General features: G+C 50.7%; 5 protein-coding genes across 5 annotated transcripts; 1 reads left to right on the top strand and 4 right to left on the bottom strand.

The window, feature by feature from the left end:
* Positions 1-1,084: 1,084 nt before the first annotated feature.
* On the bottom strand, positions 1,085-2,518 carry BP01DRAFT_189900 (KH domain-containing protein). Its single transcript, XM_025570940.1, has 2 exons — positions 2,068-2,518; positions 1,085-2,003 (listed from the first exon to the last, which is right to left on the bottom strand). Exons 1-2 carry the CDS (start codon positions 2,453-2,455, stop codon positions 1,309-1,311), a joined length of 1,083 nt encoding a protein of 360 aa, XP_025426935.1. The 5' UTR covers positions 2,456-2,518; the 3' UTR covers positions 1,085-1,308.
* Positions 2,519-3,509: 991 nt separating this feature from the next.
* BP01DRAFT_306953 (alcohol dehydrogenase family protein) lies at positions 3,510-5,132 on the bottom strand (the record flags this gene model as incomplete). The annotated part of the gene is made up of 6 exons (XM_025572267.1): positions 3,510-3,612; positions 3,679-3,800; positions 3,861-4,343; positions 4,386-4,488; positions 4,661-4,807; positions 4,999-5,132. The coding sequence occupies 6 exons, from the start codon at positions 5,130-5,132 to the stop codon at positions 3,510-3,512; spliced, it is 1,092 nt and encodes a 363-aa protein (XP_025426934.1).
* A 766-nt stretch (positions 5,133-5,898) lies between these two features.
* On the bottom strand, positions 5,899-6,811 carry BP01DRAFT_189740 (putative Yippee zinc-binding protein Moh1). The gene is made up of 2 exons (XM_025570939.1): positions 6,617-6,811; positions 5,899-6,531 (listed from the first exon to the last, which is right to left on the bottom strand). Exons 1-2 carry the CDS (start codon positions 6,713-6,715, stop codon positions 6,298-6,300), a joined length of 333 nt encoding a protein of 110 aa, XP_025426933.1. The 5' UTR covers positions 6,716-6,811; the 3' UTR covers positions 5,899-6,297.
* Positions 6,812-7,703: 892 nt separating this feature from the next.
* On the bottom strand, positions 7,704-9,702 carry BP01DRAFT_360818 (uncharacterized protein). The gene has a single exon (XM_025575998.1). It carries the CDS (start codon positions 9,358-9,360, stop codon positions 7,996-7,998), a length of 1,365 nt encoding a protein of 454 aa, XP_025426932.1. The 5' UTR covers positions 9,361-9,702; the 3' UTR covers positions 7,704-7,995.
* Positions 9,702-12,705, top strand: BP01DRAFT_426712 (GTPase-activating protein GYP6). The gene is made up of 6 exons (XM_025579812.1): positions 9,702-9,836; positions 9,903-10,020; positions 10,078-10,236; positions 10,300-10,817; positions 10,872-11,014; positions 11,109-12,705. Exons 1-6 carry the CDS (start codon positions 9,814-9,816, stop codon positions 12,290-12,292), a joined length of 2,145 nt encoding a protein of 714 aa, XP_025426931.1. The 5' UTR covers positions 9,702-9,813; the 3' UTR covers positions 12,293-12,705.
* Positions 12,706-14,739: the final 2,034 nt, after the last annotated feature.

Below are 14,739 nucleotides of genomic sequence, written 5' to 3'. Positions count from 1 at the left end.
TTTTTTTTCTTTTTTTTTTTTTTTTTTTTGTGGCCATTTGATACATGTACAGAATCTCAGGGTCCTTAGCTATGTGTGTATTGTGTACATGTGAATGAATGAATATATGACACAGACAAGGATTACGGTAGAACAAAGGAAGAACAAAGCGCCACGACGACGTGTTCTGGACTTGATTAGGTTACTTGCTGGATTCTCCCGAGTCTGCCGCCTAGAGACTGACGTGCGGTCGGTGGGAGAGCACTGTGTTCGACATAACCTGCCTGATCCATAAGTGTCCCTCGCAGGCTCTGGTGCTATCGTTCTTTCCTATTATGAAACAACAGTAAACGCGCCTCGACTATAAAATGCTTCTAGACGGTATGGAGTAGTACAGACTACTCGGATAAAAATTACAGGCATGACCTGTTACAGCAACTAAATGACTACATAGCATGTTGATTTGCGGACGTCAGATGAGAAGGTAGATTCATATGGTCCCCCATCATAACAGAAAATTGAACTATCAAGTCCTGGTATACAGATTTGCGATCAATCCATCGAAACAACTTCAAAGCAGTAGAAGAAACAGATTACCCAGCGTTCGTCTTGCTAAAAGGACCATACATTTTGCATTGTAAGTGTCCAGTGACCAAATGCTTTATGTATCTTAATGCTCGGTGGTGATATGAGGATCGGGACGGGAATTGTAGCGAGCAGGGGCAAAGGGGAGCAAGAAGTAAGAGGCGAGCGGTGGATGACAATTTGAGAGTTGAGGTTTAGGTTTAGGTGAGCTTCATGTCAAGAATAGTGGATGGGAGAAAGATGACTTTTGCGGGAAGCAGGAAACAGCAAGGACTATTTGCTTGCGAGGGGAAGGTATTAAACATGCTTAGATCCCAGGAGCAAGGGCAAGGGAGCAGGGAGAAGCAAAGAAGGCAAGAAAGTATGGTAGAATGAATGAACATAACATCGGCTGCGGGGGATCACGTCCGTAGTAGTTCTTCCGATTTCGGTTCATTTCTTCTTTCTCCAAGTCAAAGCAATCATGGAGGATCACATAATACTGGTATCTGACAGGCATGCATGGTCCACCTTAGCGAAGTTATTGCTTCTTGTAAAACCAAGGAAGCTGCACATATGAGATTATAAGGTAACACAGATAGGGCCATATGGAAGAAAAAGAGACAGCGTCAAGAATCAAGGTGATTAGCACAAGCGAGAGGGAGACATCGCGCGATAATGTTCTCTGGAAGGAAGCGCATAAGAATTCGGGTAGTGACAATGTGGCGCGAGATTTGTGCTGAATGGTTATGTGGAGAAAAGACTTTACTCCTGGGGAAGCTGGCTGCGGCGGGTCTTCTCGGCCTCGAGGTTCTCGTACAGAAGGTAGAGAGCCTTCTCGTTGGCCTGAGCGCTGCCCATAATAGTGAACATGCGCTCGCCCGTCTCGTCATGGGGAGCCTTAGCAATAGAGATCCGAGCTCCAGAGCTTCGACGAATCTCGGTAATCTTGCTTCCGCCCCGGCCAATGATGCATCCAACCATATCGGCGGGAATGCTGATGTTCTGAGTCTGGATTTCCTCGCCATCCTCGGTGACAAGAGGGTAACCGCGGTTGCTGGTATCGGGGTTGGAACGTCTGCTGTAACTGCCGGACTGGTCGCTGAAGTCGGCACCGTTGCCGGTGCGGTTGTAAGGGCGGCTGCTGTACCCATTGCCGGTGCTCTGGTTGCTGACAGAGTTGCTGGTACCGCCGGCCGAAGAACGAACAGCAGGATTGTACAGAATAGTGCCGGTTCCGCGTTGCCAATCGTCGATGAGGCACTTTCCGATCTCCCAGATAGCCTTTTCAATGCCCTCCGGGGTTCCCTGGACCTCAACAATACGCTCAGTGGACTGAGGAAGCATTTCCTTCTGCGCAACCATGCGCACGCCGGATGCGTCTTGAATATGCTTGATCTTGAGACCTTGACGTCCGATGATGGTGCCCATCTGGTTGTGAGAGATCAAGAGGCGGACGGCTATAGTAGTGTTAGTCATTCGCTAGACCATATATTGGAGGGGCATGCGCAATTCACTACTTACGATGGGTGCCATTGTTGGACACTACGCCACCCATGCCCATCTGCGGGGCGCCTTCAAGCAGACCCTTAGCAACCAGAGCATAGGCCCGGGCAGTGCCGTGCAAGGGACCAGTGACAGTCAGCACACGGTCATGAACACCGGGAACGACCTTGCTGACACCGGCCTTCACGCCAGTTTCGTCACGCAGGTCAGCGACATTCTTGCCTGCTTTGCCGATGATGATACCAGCTTCTTTGGAGGAGACGATAGCGCGGAGGGTCAGCGTAGACTGCGCGTATTCCTCTTCGGTCTTGGGAGTGATTTCAATGTCACCCTCATCCATCATGTCAACGGCGTCAGCCATAGTCTCATCGGCCATGGGATTCTCGTGCAAGTCGGAGGCGTCCATAATTTCAAGAAAATAGGAGGTCGAGTAAGATATCGAGAAAAGAAGTGACGTGGTTAGATACGATCTCTCAAAGGAAAAACTTTATCTATTGTGTTAGCTTCATTTTCGAGGGAGGAGCCAAGAGATGAGCATTGTTTTCGCAATGTTCCGACCGGGCAGGTGAAAGAATGGGCGAGGAAACACCGATTCTGGGCGCAGGGAAGCAGAAACAGTAAATAGTCTTACCTAAAAAGTCAAGGAGGAGAGAAGGCGATAATGCGGATAAAGTCCAGATCGAGAGAAGGGGGGTGTGGTGAGCGAAGAGGGGTGACAAGATCGAATCTGAGGGGTTTTCGGCGAGCGGGCGGGGGGCAAAGGTGGAGGAGGATGGGAGGGAGGGCGAAGGAACAAAGTGAGGAAGAGGTGGCGGGAAGAAGGGAAAAGGAAGAGGGACAGAAGAATCAAAGGGAAGGAAGAGGGAGGAAGGGAGATGGAGAGAGAGGGAGAAAAGATGGAGGGGATACGGAAGAGGAGGAGAAGAGGAGAAGTGGTGGTAGCGAGAAGGAAGAAAGGTGGGAAGAGGTAGGAGGAAGAAGAGAAGAAGAGAAGAGAAGAGAGAGAGAGAGAGGGAGAGATGGAGGAGGGAGGGAGGGAGAACTGAAGGGAGGGAGAAGTGGAAGGTGGGAGCAGCAAACGGACTGAGAAGGCGGGAAGGCGAACGAACGGCTGACTGACTGACTGGTAACTTTCTCCTACTAATTGGAGGCAAAGTGACTTTGCACCCACTCTACCACCACCACCAATCCTCTATCCTGCCTTCCAGGGATGCTTGCTCTTCCCTATGTTTGATCCATCTTTCAGTTACTGATTCCAACTACTGAATTCCCCATTATTGAGCTTCAAATTCGCTCTCAGATGACTGCTTGGTACTGGTGTGACTGCTTGATTTCGTTTTTGCTTGTACTACTCTCCGAACCTCTGATTACTACGACTACATCCCTACTGAACATTTCTCGAGGTATCGTCTGAGAGGGCCCAAATAAGTCGCCGAGTTTCTAAGCACAATGCAGAAGATCTATTTGTCGGCCTCGAAGATCACCTTCTGTACCTTCATCGCATTGAAGAGCTCATAGGCCTCAACCGCTTGCGTAAGGGGCATAATCTTGTCGGCCATGAAGCTAGGTCCTCTAGTTAGCCAAAAATCGCGGCACGATTCAAACATGAACAAATGACGCGACACGTACCCAAGGAGATGTTGGTTCTTTTTCAGAACTTGCAGAGCTTTCTCGGAGACTGAACGCACAGGGCACCGTCCCATGTGGACCGTCAGGTTCTTGCCATAAGCTTCACTGCCATTCCATGGAATCTACGCACATATACCAGTCAGCTGCATCGGGTCTGTACAAAGACCAGCCGGGTCACCTACCTCGCCATTGTGCACGCCAACACTGCTGATCGTACCAAACGGCCGCAACAAATCGTATCCGGTCTTCAATGCCGGGCTCAAGCCCACCACCTCGATGACTGCGTCTGCGCCGCGCCCGTCCGTCAGCTCTTTGACGCGCTTGTCCAGACCTTCCCGGTCCGTCTGGAAGTTCCAAGGCTCGGCTCCGAGCGACTTGGCGAGCTCGAGTCGCGTGGGGATGGAGTCCACCGCCAAAAGGTGCTTCGGCTTGTACTCGAGGGCATTGATCAGAGCGCACAGTCCGACTGGCCCGCAGCCGATGAGGACGACCGTCTGTTCTGCAATCTGCTCTGGTGTGCTAGCCTTGAAAGCATTTCGCGCCGCAAAGTAACCCGTGGGGAATATATCGGCCATGAGAACCAGGAGCTTGTCGTCGACGCCTTCGGGGTTTTTGACCACCGTGCCATCCGCATTGGGAATTCTAATCTGTTGTAACATGTTCAGCTTCCACATCGCCTGAAGATTCCGCCTTTAGCTGTGAAGGACACTCACGAATTCGGCCTGAGCGCCGTCTAGAGCATCACATCCAAGCAGAACGTTGTGTTCGCACCGCGAAGAGTAACCTTGACTGCAGTACCAGCACTTGCCGCTAATTCATCCTCAAGTATCAGCAATGAGGTCGACTTTCGGCGAACGCGCTTCGTGAGCAGCCCATCTTCACGCCTGCCAATGTCTTCCGCAACTCCTTCATGCACCAAACAAACCACTACGGACACACCACCACAAAACCAGTTCAAATCGAAGTAGAGCGCTGTACTCACCAAGATGTTGTAAAAGCACTCACAACCAAATCACCTTTCTTCACCGAGCGCACATCATCTCCAACCTCAACAACCGTCCCTGTAACCTCATGCCCCATGACCACTCCTTCTTCAGACGGCTCAATCCCGCGGTAAACATGGAGATCACTATAATGATGGAAGAAGAAAACCCGTCAGTAAAAAAGCTTTAGAACCCCATTTCACCCCTTAGAACCCCGCACATCCATCCCTCAATCCCGATCCCTACTTCCCACCTTCTCTCAACGCCAGCATTAACCTTCCACTCTGCCTCCCAAGTTCCCAAACTCAACACTCAACGTTCAGGGGGAAAACCTCACCTCCCACATAACGCCGTATAATTGACCTTAACCACGATATCCCCCTTCTCCTGGACCCGAGGCACCGGCCGCTCCTCGATGGCCACCTTATAAGGACCGCGGAACACCACCGCGCGCATCGTCTGCTGCTGCATTTCGCTGGACATTTCCCTCGGGGTGCGTTGTATTTCTTGCCGCCAATTGATCTGTACTCGGTGTTGCTGTGCGCAAAAGAGCGAAATCCGAGTGTTTCGAACCGTACTTTCTAGGTTGAACTGAGGTGCGACTGAAAAAGGATCCGACCGTTTCGAACAGTACTGCGTAGGTTGAATTGAGGTGCGACTGAAAGAATGAAGAAATGAAGAATGGAAAAGAATTCCCGGATGTCCACACCCATGAGCTCCGATGGCCGGCGCGGGGCGAGCGGCGAGTTGCCCCTCTTTCTGGCTTGTCCGTTGTCGATGATGGGCGTGGGCTTGGGGTGGGTCCCTTTTCTGCAGTGCCAGTGCCAGGAGTACTCCATACGTAAGGCGTTTTGGGGTTCCAGGTCTTTGGGTGAGGGGAGGGAGGGAGTATAACAGAAGGGGTTATGAGGGGTAGTCTAAATCATTAAGTTGGATTAACGAGCGATGGGGGCGATGATTCATTGTCCATACCGACATGTGATTTTGGGACCATGATCCTGAAGTGTGGTTGCAATTTGAGAGTGAGATTGGGTTTGAGTCGTGGTCTTTTCATCACATGTGGATGGCGCGTTTATATATGTCTGCACTTGAACGTCAATGCATATAGTCTCCCCGGGTCCTCGTTATCAAACAACCTAGTGCGGATCGGGTAGGCCAGGCATCACTCTACAAAGCAAGACCATATCTCTGCCAGTTTGTCCTTTAGCGACTCAATTTGCGACCGCTGAAAAGAGACAAGGCATTCTATCGCATCCGGACCATAAAGAGGTCAGGTAGATTAACATGGCAATAGTGGCAGCATAGCTCCACACACCCAAATTGATTGGTCATACATCGCTTTGCGTTGACAATCAAGCCAATGACTTTTCTTTTCAAGGAATTTTGTGTATATTTCTGGGGTGAATACCAACCATGAAGCCAGACAATCGTGTTTGCTCCATTAGACGCCGTAACAACGCTGAATAATAACCAAGACAGTAATAATCAATCGCTCACTGAATGAACCAGTCTTCAGCTTGAATCTGCGCAAGTACCATGATGTCCTCATGACACAGTGACCAGCGATATGCAGTTCATGGAGGCCATGTGTGCATGTGACTGTAGTTATCGGTTCAGACTCTCCGAGGCCGAGACCTTAGCACACAACGCACAACAACTCCTCCTCTAAAATGAACTTTCCCTCCTTGTATTTCTCGCTCGCCTCGTAGGCCTTGTCATATTTCCAACCAACAGTCTCCTTGCACTGCCGGCAGGCAATATCGCGAACAATGTGCCTCCCGGTGGTCATGCTCCGCTCCACGGCTTCGGTCTGGGTAACGTTAACGACGTTGTTAAATAGGTATGCCTTGCCGTGCTGGCCCCGGAAATTCTGCAGGTGAAGAGAGATGGCATGGTCAGCCGCTGCTTTTGGATGGGGCGAACAATGTGGAGGATGGAACATGCAGCACACATACCCGACTAATAATGTCGTCATAGTCGGCCAGGTGGGTTTTGCATTGCTTACACCCGAAAATCTTGTTGGAGGTGAGATAAACGTTGTATATAAGACCCATCGTGTTCGATCCGTGACTGCCTGCCGACTGCCCCCAGCTCAATCAGGGTCTGAAAGTTTCAAAGATTTGAAAGACGAATAATCACGCCTGCAATGAACGAAGCCGCCAAGGCGAGATGGGTAAGAGAAAGAGGGAAATTCGGAGGGAGATTTGTTAGTAGATCTTGAGGCTTTAGCTTGGGTCCCAGCCCCTATGCAGATAGATAGACTTGGCTTGGAGGGTCTTATCGTGAAGAAACAAAGCTTTATTCCCAGCCGAGAAGGAGACCGATTTCTCGATTACTGTATCAGAAGATCAGGCAGAATGAACTCAGAAGGACAAGGTGTCTCAGGCGTTTCTGCAGGTGAAACGACTCTCTCGTCGTCCAGACGTCGGATGGTCTTGATGATAAGCAGCTGTGGTGGGAGGGAGACCTCGGGAGTAAGCGGAGGTACAGTACAGCCCAGACCAACGACGTGTTTTATGGTTTATGTGTGGCACCCCGCTGGTCGAAGAATCTGAGCAGATTGACGAATGAGTAGTGTGAAATGGATTCAGTAGATAGATAGATCACTTCCTTCCTGCAGGAAAGGGGAATAAATCGATGAGGGGAAAGGGAACAGAGGTGAATGAGCGGGAGGTGGAGGCAGTTACTTACAGTACATTACTAACTTCAGGCAGCTGCTCCTCCCCATCGGAGTTGAGGAGACGCCCCCGCATCGGGCAAAGTTTGGGAAGAGACCAGCCCCGTGACGCAGTGATGGATCCATCTTGTGTAAAAGCATATCTGGGACAATCCCATCCGCAAATGACAGATTTCAATATGTTGTTCTCAAGTGTCTTTGGTGCATCATCCGGGCAATGTTCCCTTACATTAGACTCCCACCTTGACACATGACCCCGCTTTGGGATTGAGCTTATCATTGTTATCGCCTCATTGCAACTGACAATATGTATTGCACTTCTAGAAATTTACAGGCAGTTTCCCAATTCAAGAACTGTTTGATGTCGAGGACAATCAGATACTATAGGTACAATATAGACAAGCCACATACGGGCATACCTGGTTTGTGTCTTGTCAAAGCTCTCCATGTCTCGTGATGTGAACCCGATAGGCATGTCCGACCTTTGAACCATTATACACTTTGCCTCTGAAGACAGATGCGTGATGTGTGCCACATGCACCTTCCCTCGTATATAGACCCAGTGACAGATTGCTGACCTTCATTGGAGCGTCTGTGCGGCCGGTGGAATTGGCCCTTTATCCAACAGTATTTCAACTTTGGTGTTCATTTATACATTCATCGTTGACCCAGCAGAGCCTTGTTATTCTCCCAGAATTGCCGGCAGTCGGTGTGACCCCAGTGTTCGGTCCACCACTCGCCAAAGCTATCCTCCACATTTTCATCGACCTTAGGCAACCGTTCATCTCGTTTCAATCCGCAGAGAGCACAAGCATGTGATGATTTATGTGCACCCCGATCGGCGCTGAGCGTCATTGCCCGAGCATTCTCCTGTATGATAGGAACCGGGCGATTTCCCGAAGCCTGAATGACCGAGTTGTAAAGCGCCGCCCTGTCACGCCACATGGTGAGCACATCTACAGCCTCTTGCTGCTCCTTGACATCCTCGTTCTTGTTGACCGCATTGAGTTTCATCCCGCCAGGCTTTCCTGCAGGGCCAATCCTCATACTTTGACTCAGGATCTTGTCTCTTTTCCAGCGCAAGGTACGGCCCGCAACTACTCGAGCCGCAGTCTTGAGCGTATTCCGAATTACCCACGCTGCACGTTCGACTTTATCGCTGTGCTGCATATCCTTCCTCGCGTCCATGGCTTCAAGTCGGAGTTGCTCAAACAATTGAGGGAACAGCTCCAACAACACTGATGGTGGTGGAATGTTGATTGGGCGAACCTGTTCTGCAGCAACGGCGGGACTGGAGGCTGTAAAGTTTGCGCTGGTATGCGCAGTACTAGTTGTAGCAGGTAGGACTTTTGGTCTGCCCGGGACAGATCTAGATTGTGTCGATGACACTGGTGCCTTTAAGTCCTGCCTTTGACTTTGATTTGTAGCTGGCCCATCCACAAAGTCACCCCACTCCTCGAAAGGGTCATCATCTTCAATAGGCAATGACGGTATTGCGGACGGCGATACTTTGTGCAACTTCTGAGTGTTGACTTTCGGCTGTGTTGCCCCGGTCGGCTTGCCGGGTGCAGACGGTTTGTCGTCAAGCGACAGTGAGTCTAGCAGATCAAAGGCCTCTTGAGCTTTCGTCGGACGTGACGCAGAAACTGAGGCCTTGATTCTTTGTTCCTCTACAGGTGCGCGTTGATTAGACACGTCTGCCGTTTCGAACTCGCCCCAGTCTTCGGTTTCATCGTATGAGGAAGTCTCAAGAGTGGCATCAAAAAGCACATCATTAACACTATACTGCTGTGCTAGCCCTGGCACAGGTGACATGCTCCAGGATGGGCTTTGCCATTGTGAGCCTGCTGCAGCGGACTGGCCTGCTTGATTTGAGAATGGTGACGAGGGCGTATCATCAAAGAAGTCCAGGTCGGGGACCAGAGAAGTTGATTGGTGTCTCGTAGGCCGCTGGCTTATAGTTTCTGAAGTCTGGTTGGGACTGATACCAGTACCAAATTCTGCGAACAAATCCGCGGACATGGGTGGCTGTTATTGGGGATTGTCCTAATATAATCACCGGATGACTCTCGGAGCGATCAAGGCGCAAGAGGTAAACACTGGCATGGAGCGCTAAACAACGACCACAAGCTTGAAGTCCACAGAGCACTCAGCGAAATGCAATCCTTCCAGGTATATTCCTTTGAGTAGAAAGATTCCGTCGCCGCCGGATTCAGCGTCTTTATACGCTATGCGATTATTGGAGTATAATATACGCACCTGGCGCAATACACAGTAGATAAGAGCGGCGTGGGCGGGAAGAGGTGATGTTGCACCCAAGGAAAATCCTCTGTGGCGGGTCCAAACCTCCGCGGCTAAGGACAATTGCCCGCTACTCCAACCGCGGACCAGTAACTCGGAGTTACCCTGTGCCTTTCGCAGCGCGTCAACCTGCAGCACTTGTGAACATCAGTCTACGAAGAGCCATATGGTGAAATGAGGGGCATTGAGGAGACAAGGTACGATGATGTTGATAATGATGAAACCGCTTCAGTCAAGGAGATTCCCCGCTCATGAATGGTTAGGCAGCGATGGAACACCCTGTTTTGCGACAATGACAACACCGCCAGCTTCCGGAACGCCCTCAGATTGGAGCAGGACGACAAACTGTGCAACGATGGACTGAGATCGATCTGTTGGAAGGCATGCGCTTGCTGCTACTATAGTATGGTTTTTGTCGCTTACCTTGGGAGGGTGTAGGCCTTCCTGCTTTTCGACGATCTCGATCGGGCACAATGGCCGCGGAAGCTGTCCGACTCACGAAGCGCCTACGTCGCCCTCAAGGCCCATTTCCTGAAATACATCGAGCACCCGGACGACTTGGAATCGACTGTTGATCCGCTGGCGGATGATGTTGAGGTATTTCTTAAGTCTCTTGTTGCAACTTGTGTGAGTGTATCTAACCGCGTGTTTACTTCATAGTCTCCATGGCAAACCCTACGCAACGACGAGCAGACAAGAGCAGATATATCTCAGGATGTGGACAGGTGCTTGCAAGAGAACTTCTTCTTCCGGGAGCCCGCCACCAAGTCTAAGATGATCGATATACTATTCATCTATGCGAAACTTAACCCAGACCTCGGCTATCGACAAGGCATGCATGAGGTATTGGCACCTCTCTTGTGGGTGGTGGACAGGGATGCGATCGAGACACACCCTTTGAAAGAGTCCGGGGAAGCCGAGGCGAGCGATGACGCGATGCTTCAGCTTCTCGATGCCAGTTACGTTGAGCATGACTCGTTTGCGCTGTTCTGCTCCGTCATGCAGAATGTCCGAGTGTACTATGAGCACAACCGGACCCGATCGTCCAATGGGCAGATGGATGTCATTCCAATTGTACATCAGTGTGAGCGACTTCATAATGAACTCTTGGTCACAGCAGATCTCGAATTAGCGGATCACTTGCAGACGCTTGAGATATTGCCCCAGATTTTTCTTACGTAAGTCATACATCAGCCCGGGACATTGGAGAGCGTGAAGCTGACTATGCGTAGTCGTTGGATGCGTCTTCTGTTTGGGCGGGAATTTGTTTTCCAAGATGTGCTCCAAATTTGGGATCTACTCTTCGCTGAAGGGCTGCGTGCAGAGCTGATTGACTATGTTTGCGTTGCAATGCTGTTGCGGATTCGTTGGCAATGTGAGATCCCCCTTCCCGCCTCGCAACAAAGATCATATTGCGTCTTATCAACGAGATGTGGAGGATTCAGCGGCTTCATGCTAACACATGCCAGTACTGAGTGCTGATTCGTCAAGCGCTCTGAGCATCCTGCTTCGTTACCCTTCTCCCGAACCTCATTCACCAGTGACTTTCGTCTACGATGGGATATATCTGGAGCAGAACCCCACACCAGAGAGAGGCCTATTCATCATCTCAAAATATTCCGGGAGACCACCGGACCTGTCGAGAGGACTTGGACAGCCAAGTGTCAAACCCTCCAAGGGGAAGTTTCGCCTACGAAGAGCCTCCAGGGACTTAAGTGAGGTCAGCTCTCCTTCGAGGTCACCCGCAAGGAATAGCCCGAAAAGCCTCGAAGCGCTGTTTCAGGATGTATCGGAGGGTATACAGCGCCGAACAGAGGCTTGGGGAGTCGCCAAGGCCGTTCGAGGGGCAGTGAGCGAAGCGAAGCGCAATATGCAGTCCGTCCAGTCGGAGCATTATGCTCGCGGTGCACGATACGAGAATCAAACCCAGGGATTGAACCCTCCCTGGGATCGGTCTTCCGAGGATACAACTAAGTTGAAAGCGAAAGTCGAACAATTAGAGGGGCGGAATAAGGAGCTCGCCAAAATGCTAGATCATGCACTCAAGGACATTCGCATCCATATGAACAAGGCTGAGAAAGTGGACGATGGTGATATGGACGCCTTGAAGCAGGCTCTCGACAGGGTACAAAGTATTCAAAGCTGCCTTGAAGATCACAGCATGCCTTTAAGCGGCGCAGATCAATCCCCGAGCGAGAATAGTCATGCCGATTCCGAGACACCCCCTGAAGCTTCTGGAGCTACCAGTGACAGCGCGAAAATTGCAAACGATGGGGCAGAACGCACCTCCACTTTTACCCACCAAACTAGCACAACTGCCGGGTCTCCCAGATCTCCCATTGGCATGGGAAACAAGGGCGACCGCAGTGCCGCCACCAGCCCACAATTTCCCACTCCCATGCCCCTCCGACACGCACCTCGGCCCTCGTTGGCCGACTCTGAGTTTTCATGGATGCTCGGCGGCAAGCAGCATCTCTCGAGCTTTGTGAGCCCGGCATCTGTTCTTCCGGAGCAGACTCGGCACGGCGAAGGCCGCCCGCGCGTCAAACCAGCTTCCCTCTTCGGCAACGGGGACGAAGAGCACAACAAATCCATTCCTGAGCTTGAGTCGGACGGTCTGGCCCTACGAAGCCTTCGTGGACCCAAACCATGAATAACTATGAACGCTCGACGGCGCACGCGGCAATCTACTTCGAAGACTTTGATAGGATTGACATTCAGCATTTACTATGTAATAGCTTCTCGTTTCCTACTTTAGTGAATCAACAGAAGGGAGGATATGGGATGCTGGAATAGTACATGTTCGGAACCTTGCGTAGGCCCTACGGTTCGGACGTGTTTTGCCACGCGGGGGTAAACAAATGATCCAATGAGTACGAGTTTTTGGCTAAGAAGACAAACAAACCGGCTGGACCTGGTATTTTATAACAGGCTTAAGTATTTCTCGGTTCGTGTGATTGATGTGTATCGGTGTTCAATAGCCGGTATACTGTGTAATCGACCTCACAGTGGCTGTCCAGGTTCAACTCCTGAGGTGCCATGCCTGTGGGAAGGGATACAAGAAACTGCAAGGATATTAGAACAGCGAATGCGAGCTGGGATTGACCATGTCCAGTGACGCTGGTGGATCTGCGGTTTCTGATCTGGTGGCCCAATCAATCTCCTTTGGGGACAAAAAGGTGGTGGTGATCTTCAGTGACCACAGCGACTCTCTCTATCCATGATGGAGAAGAGGGGGATCTGATTCGGTTAGTCAGCCAAGCCTTTCCAAGCACCGTGCTGCACAATACTCTAGAGTACATGGCAACATGCCCAGTACTGTCCTTGCAAGATGGAATCGGGCTTAGGATAGACGGATGCGATGAATGGATGGCATCATGAGGAGGAGGAGGAGGAGGAGGAGGAGGAGGAGGAGGAGGAGAGGGATCGTGCAATCACAGATCGATGGGCGTCGGTCCCTTAGTGGAGGGATGCATACACTGCTCTTCTTGAGCTACAGTATTACCCACCCTCATAATTACATCACCACCACCTAGCACCACACCTGTTTCTTCTTGGTGGGCTCTATTGAAGCTCTACCATTGCCTTTCCCTTCCCTAAGCTGTATTGGCCTCAAGAGAGAGGGTGGGTGAGGGGGGCCGTCTCCGTTGAGAGGGACTGCATTAGTGTATCGGTTGAATCCATAGAGGGTCGCCATGCGCCCACGATGGAGACTCATAGTACATCCATGGAAATTAAACCAATTGTTTCGAATACTCTCACATTGTAGTAGAGGGGCGACCATGCCATATTCCAGCCCAACTTGTGCCTCATTGTTCGCCATTCACTTTCAATGACCTTGATTTTTCTTTACCTTCGGTATCGATCGCTGCACCATGCATGAGCGGGTCTGAGTTGATAGAGAAGAGAATCCGGTCCCTCGTGTTTCAAGGTCACGAAAGGATCGGACCAATAATTGGGGACGTAACTCGCAAAGCAGAAGGGCAGAGCAAAAGGTAAGGTAGAGAAGTAGTAGTAAGATAATAGCTGATGTACGGAGTAGAATGAGTAAAGATGAGAAAAGGAATTTCAAACCTCTTCTTGCCTTTTGCCGGGACGTCATTCAGCATTCCACCCTAACTATAACTATGTGTGCATGACTGCTTGAGTCGTCAACTGTCAATTACAGCTTCAGTTCTCTACCAGCAAGCAGTCTTTTGAGACTCCACTATTTCATTACCCACCTTGTCGCCTCTCTTACCTTTCTTTCGCTTTTTTGCTTATCCATCGCCTTCATCATTCATACGGAGTAGCAATAGATTCTTCTCCCGCCCTTCTCTCAATTTTCTAGTGTCCACTCACTCTCCATCAAAGTCTCTCTCGGGAGGAACCCACAATTGGGGCGCGACTATTGTCTTTCCGTCCCTTGGCTGGCTGGCTGCTGGCGGTGCTCCTTAATTCCAACACTGAGATTATTCACCTCCTGAAATCCCCAGAAGCCATTGTATGGGCTTTTACCTTCAAACCAAAAAAGGACCTACCTAGCAAATTTACCACCACCGAGACGAACCGACCGACATACTGCTGCTGCTGTTGTTGCTGCTCCCTTTAACATCACCTCTCTCCCCTCCTCCAAACAAGCACTTTACTATCCCCACCTCCCCTCTCTCCCTCTCCCTCTCCCTCTCTCTCTTCCCCTCATCCCCCCCTCCTCCTCTTTTGTTCTCTCACTCTCACTCTCACTCCCCTAAGCGTGCAACGCCTCGTTCGCAGCTGTACGGTACCTGTGACCTCACGAGGCAGCTGCCCTCTTTTCGTCCCGCCCGCAGTCCGCTGACTTTTTTTCTCTGCTCTGACCTCGTCACCTTCGTTTTGGATCTTCCCATCCGAACTCATTCTTTTGCAGCAACAACTGATCAAATTGCTGTCCTGTCTATCGCCCCATTGCATTAAAGCCGGGGACGGGAGGAGGTCCCCTGGTTATTCTGTTCGAAAATCTATTGTTCCTCGCAGTAACACGTCAAGGCTTCCAACGCACCATCCCTCCCCCCGTCTGCACGACAACCCGCGGAAGAAAAATTTCCTATCAATTCACCTCACCTCTTTCTTCCACATTCCCCC

Source organism: Aspergillus saccharolyticus (genome assembly GCF_003184585.1).
Source record: "Aspergillus saccharolyticus JOP 1030-1 unplaced genomic scaffold BP01scaffold_55, whole genome shotgun sequence".
In the NCBI taxonomy this organism is placed as follows: Eukaryota; Fungi; Ascomycota; class Eurotiomycetes; order Eurotiales; family Aspergillaceae; genus Aspergillus; species Aspergillus saccharolyticus.
This window is presented reverse-complemented; position numbering and strand designations above follow the sequence as displayed.

What these genes read in the sequence shown, in the direction of transcription:
- BP01DRAFT_426712 (XM_025579812.1), top strand. Translation starts at nt 9,814, where the DNA reads ATGAGGGGCATTGAGGAGACAAG. An exon ending in AGGGGCATTGAGGAGACAAG is followed by an intron (nt 9,837 to 9,902) that starts GTACGATGATGT and finishes ATGAATGGTTAG; the next exon opens with GCAGCGATGGAACACCCTGT. An exon ending in TTGCCCCAGATTTTTCTTAC is followed by an intron (nt 10,818 to 10,871) that starts GTAAGTCATACA and finishes GACTATGCGTAG; the next exon opens with TCGTTGGATGCGTCTTCTGT.
- BP01DRAFT_360818 (XM_025575998.1), bottom strand. Translation starts at nt 9,360, where the DNA reads ATGTCCGCGGATTTGTTCGCAGAATTTGGTACTGGTATCAGTCCCAAC.
- BP01DRAFT_189740 (XM_025570939.1), bottom strand. Translation starts at nt 6,715, where the DNA reads ATGGGTCTTATATACAACGTTTATCTCACCTCCAACAAGATTTTCGGG. An exon ending in ATGACGACATTATTAGTCGG is followed by an intron (nt 6,532 to 6,616) that starts GTATGTGTGCTG and finishes CTTCACCTGCAG; the next exon opens with AATTTCCGGGGCCAGCACGG.
- BP01DRAFT_189900 (XM_025570940.1), bottom strand. Translation starts at nt 2,455, where the DNA reads ATGGACGCCTCCGACTTGCACGAGAATCCCATGGCCGATGAGACTATG. An exon ending in GTCCAACAATGGCACCCATC is followed by an intron (nt 2,004 to 2,067) that starts GTAAGTAGTGAA and finishes ACACTACTATAG; the next exon opens with CCGTCCGCCTCTTGATCTCT.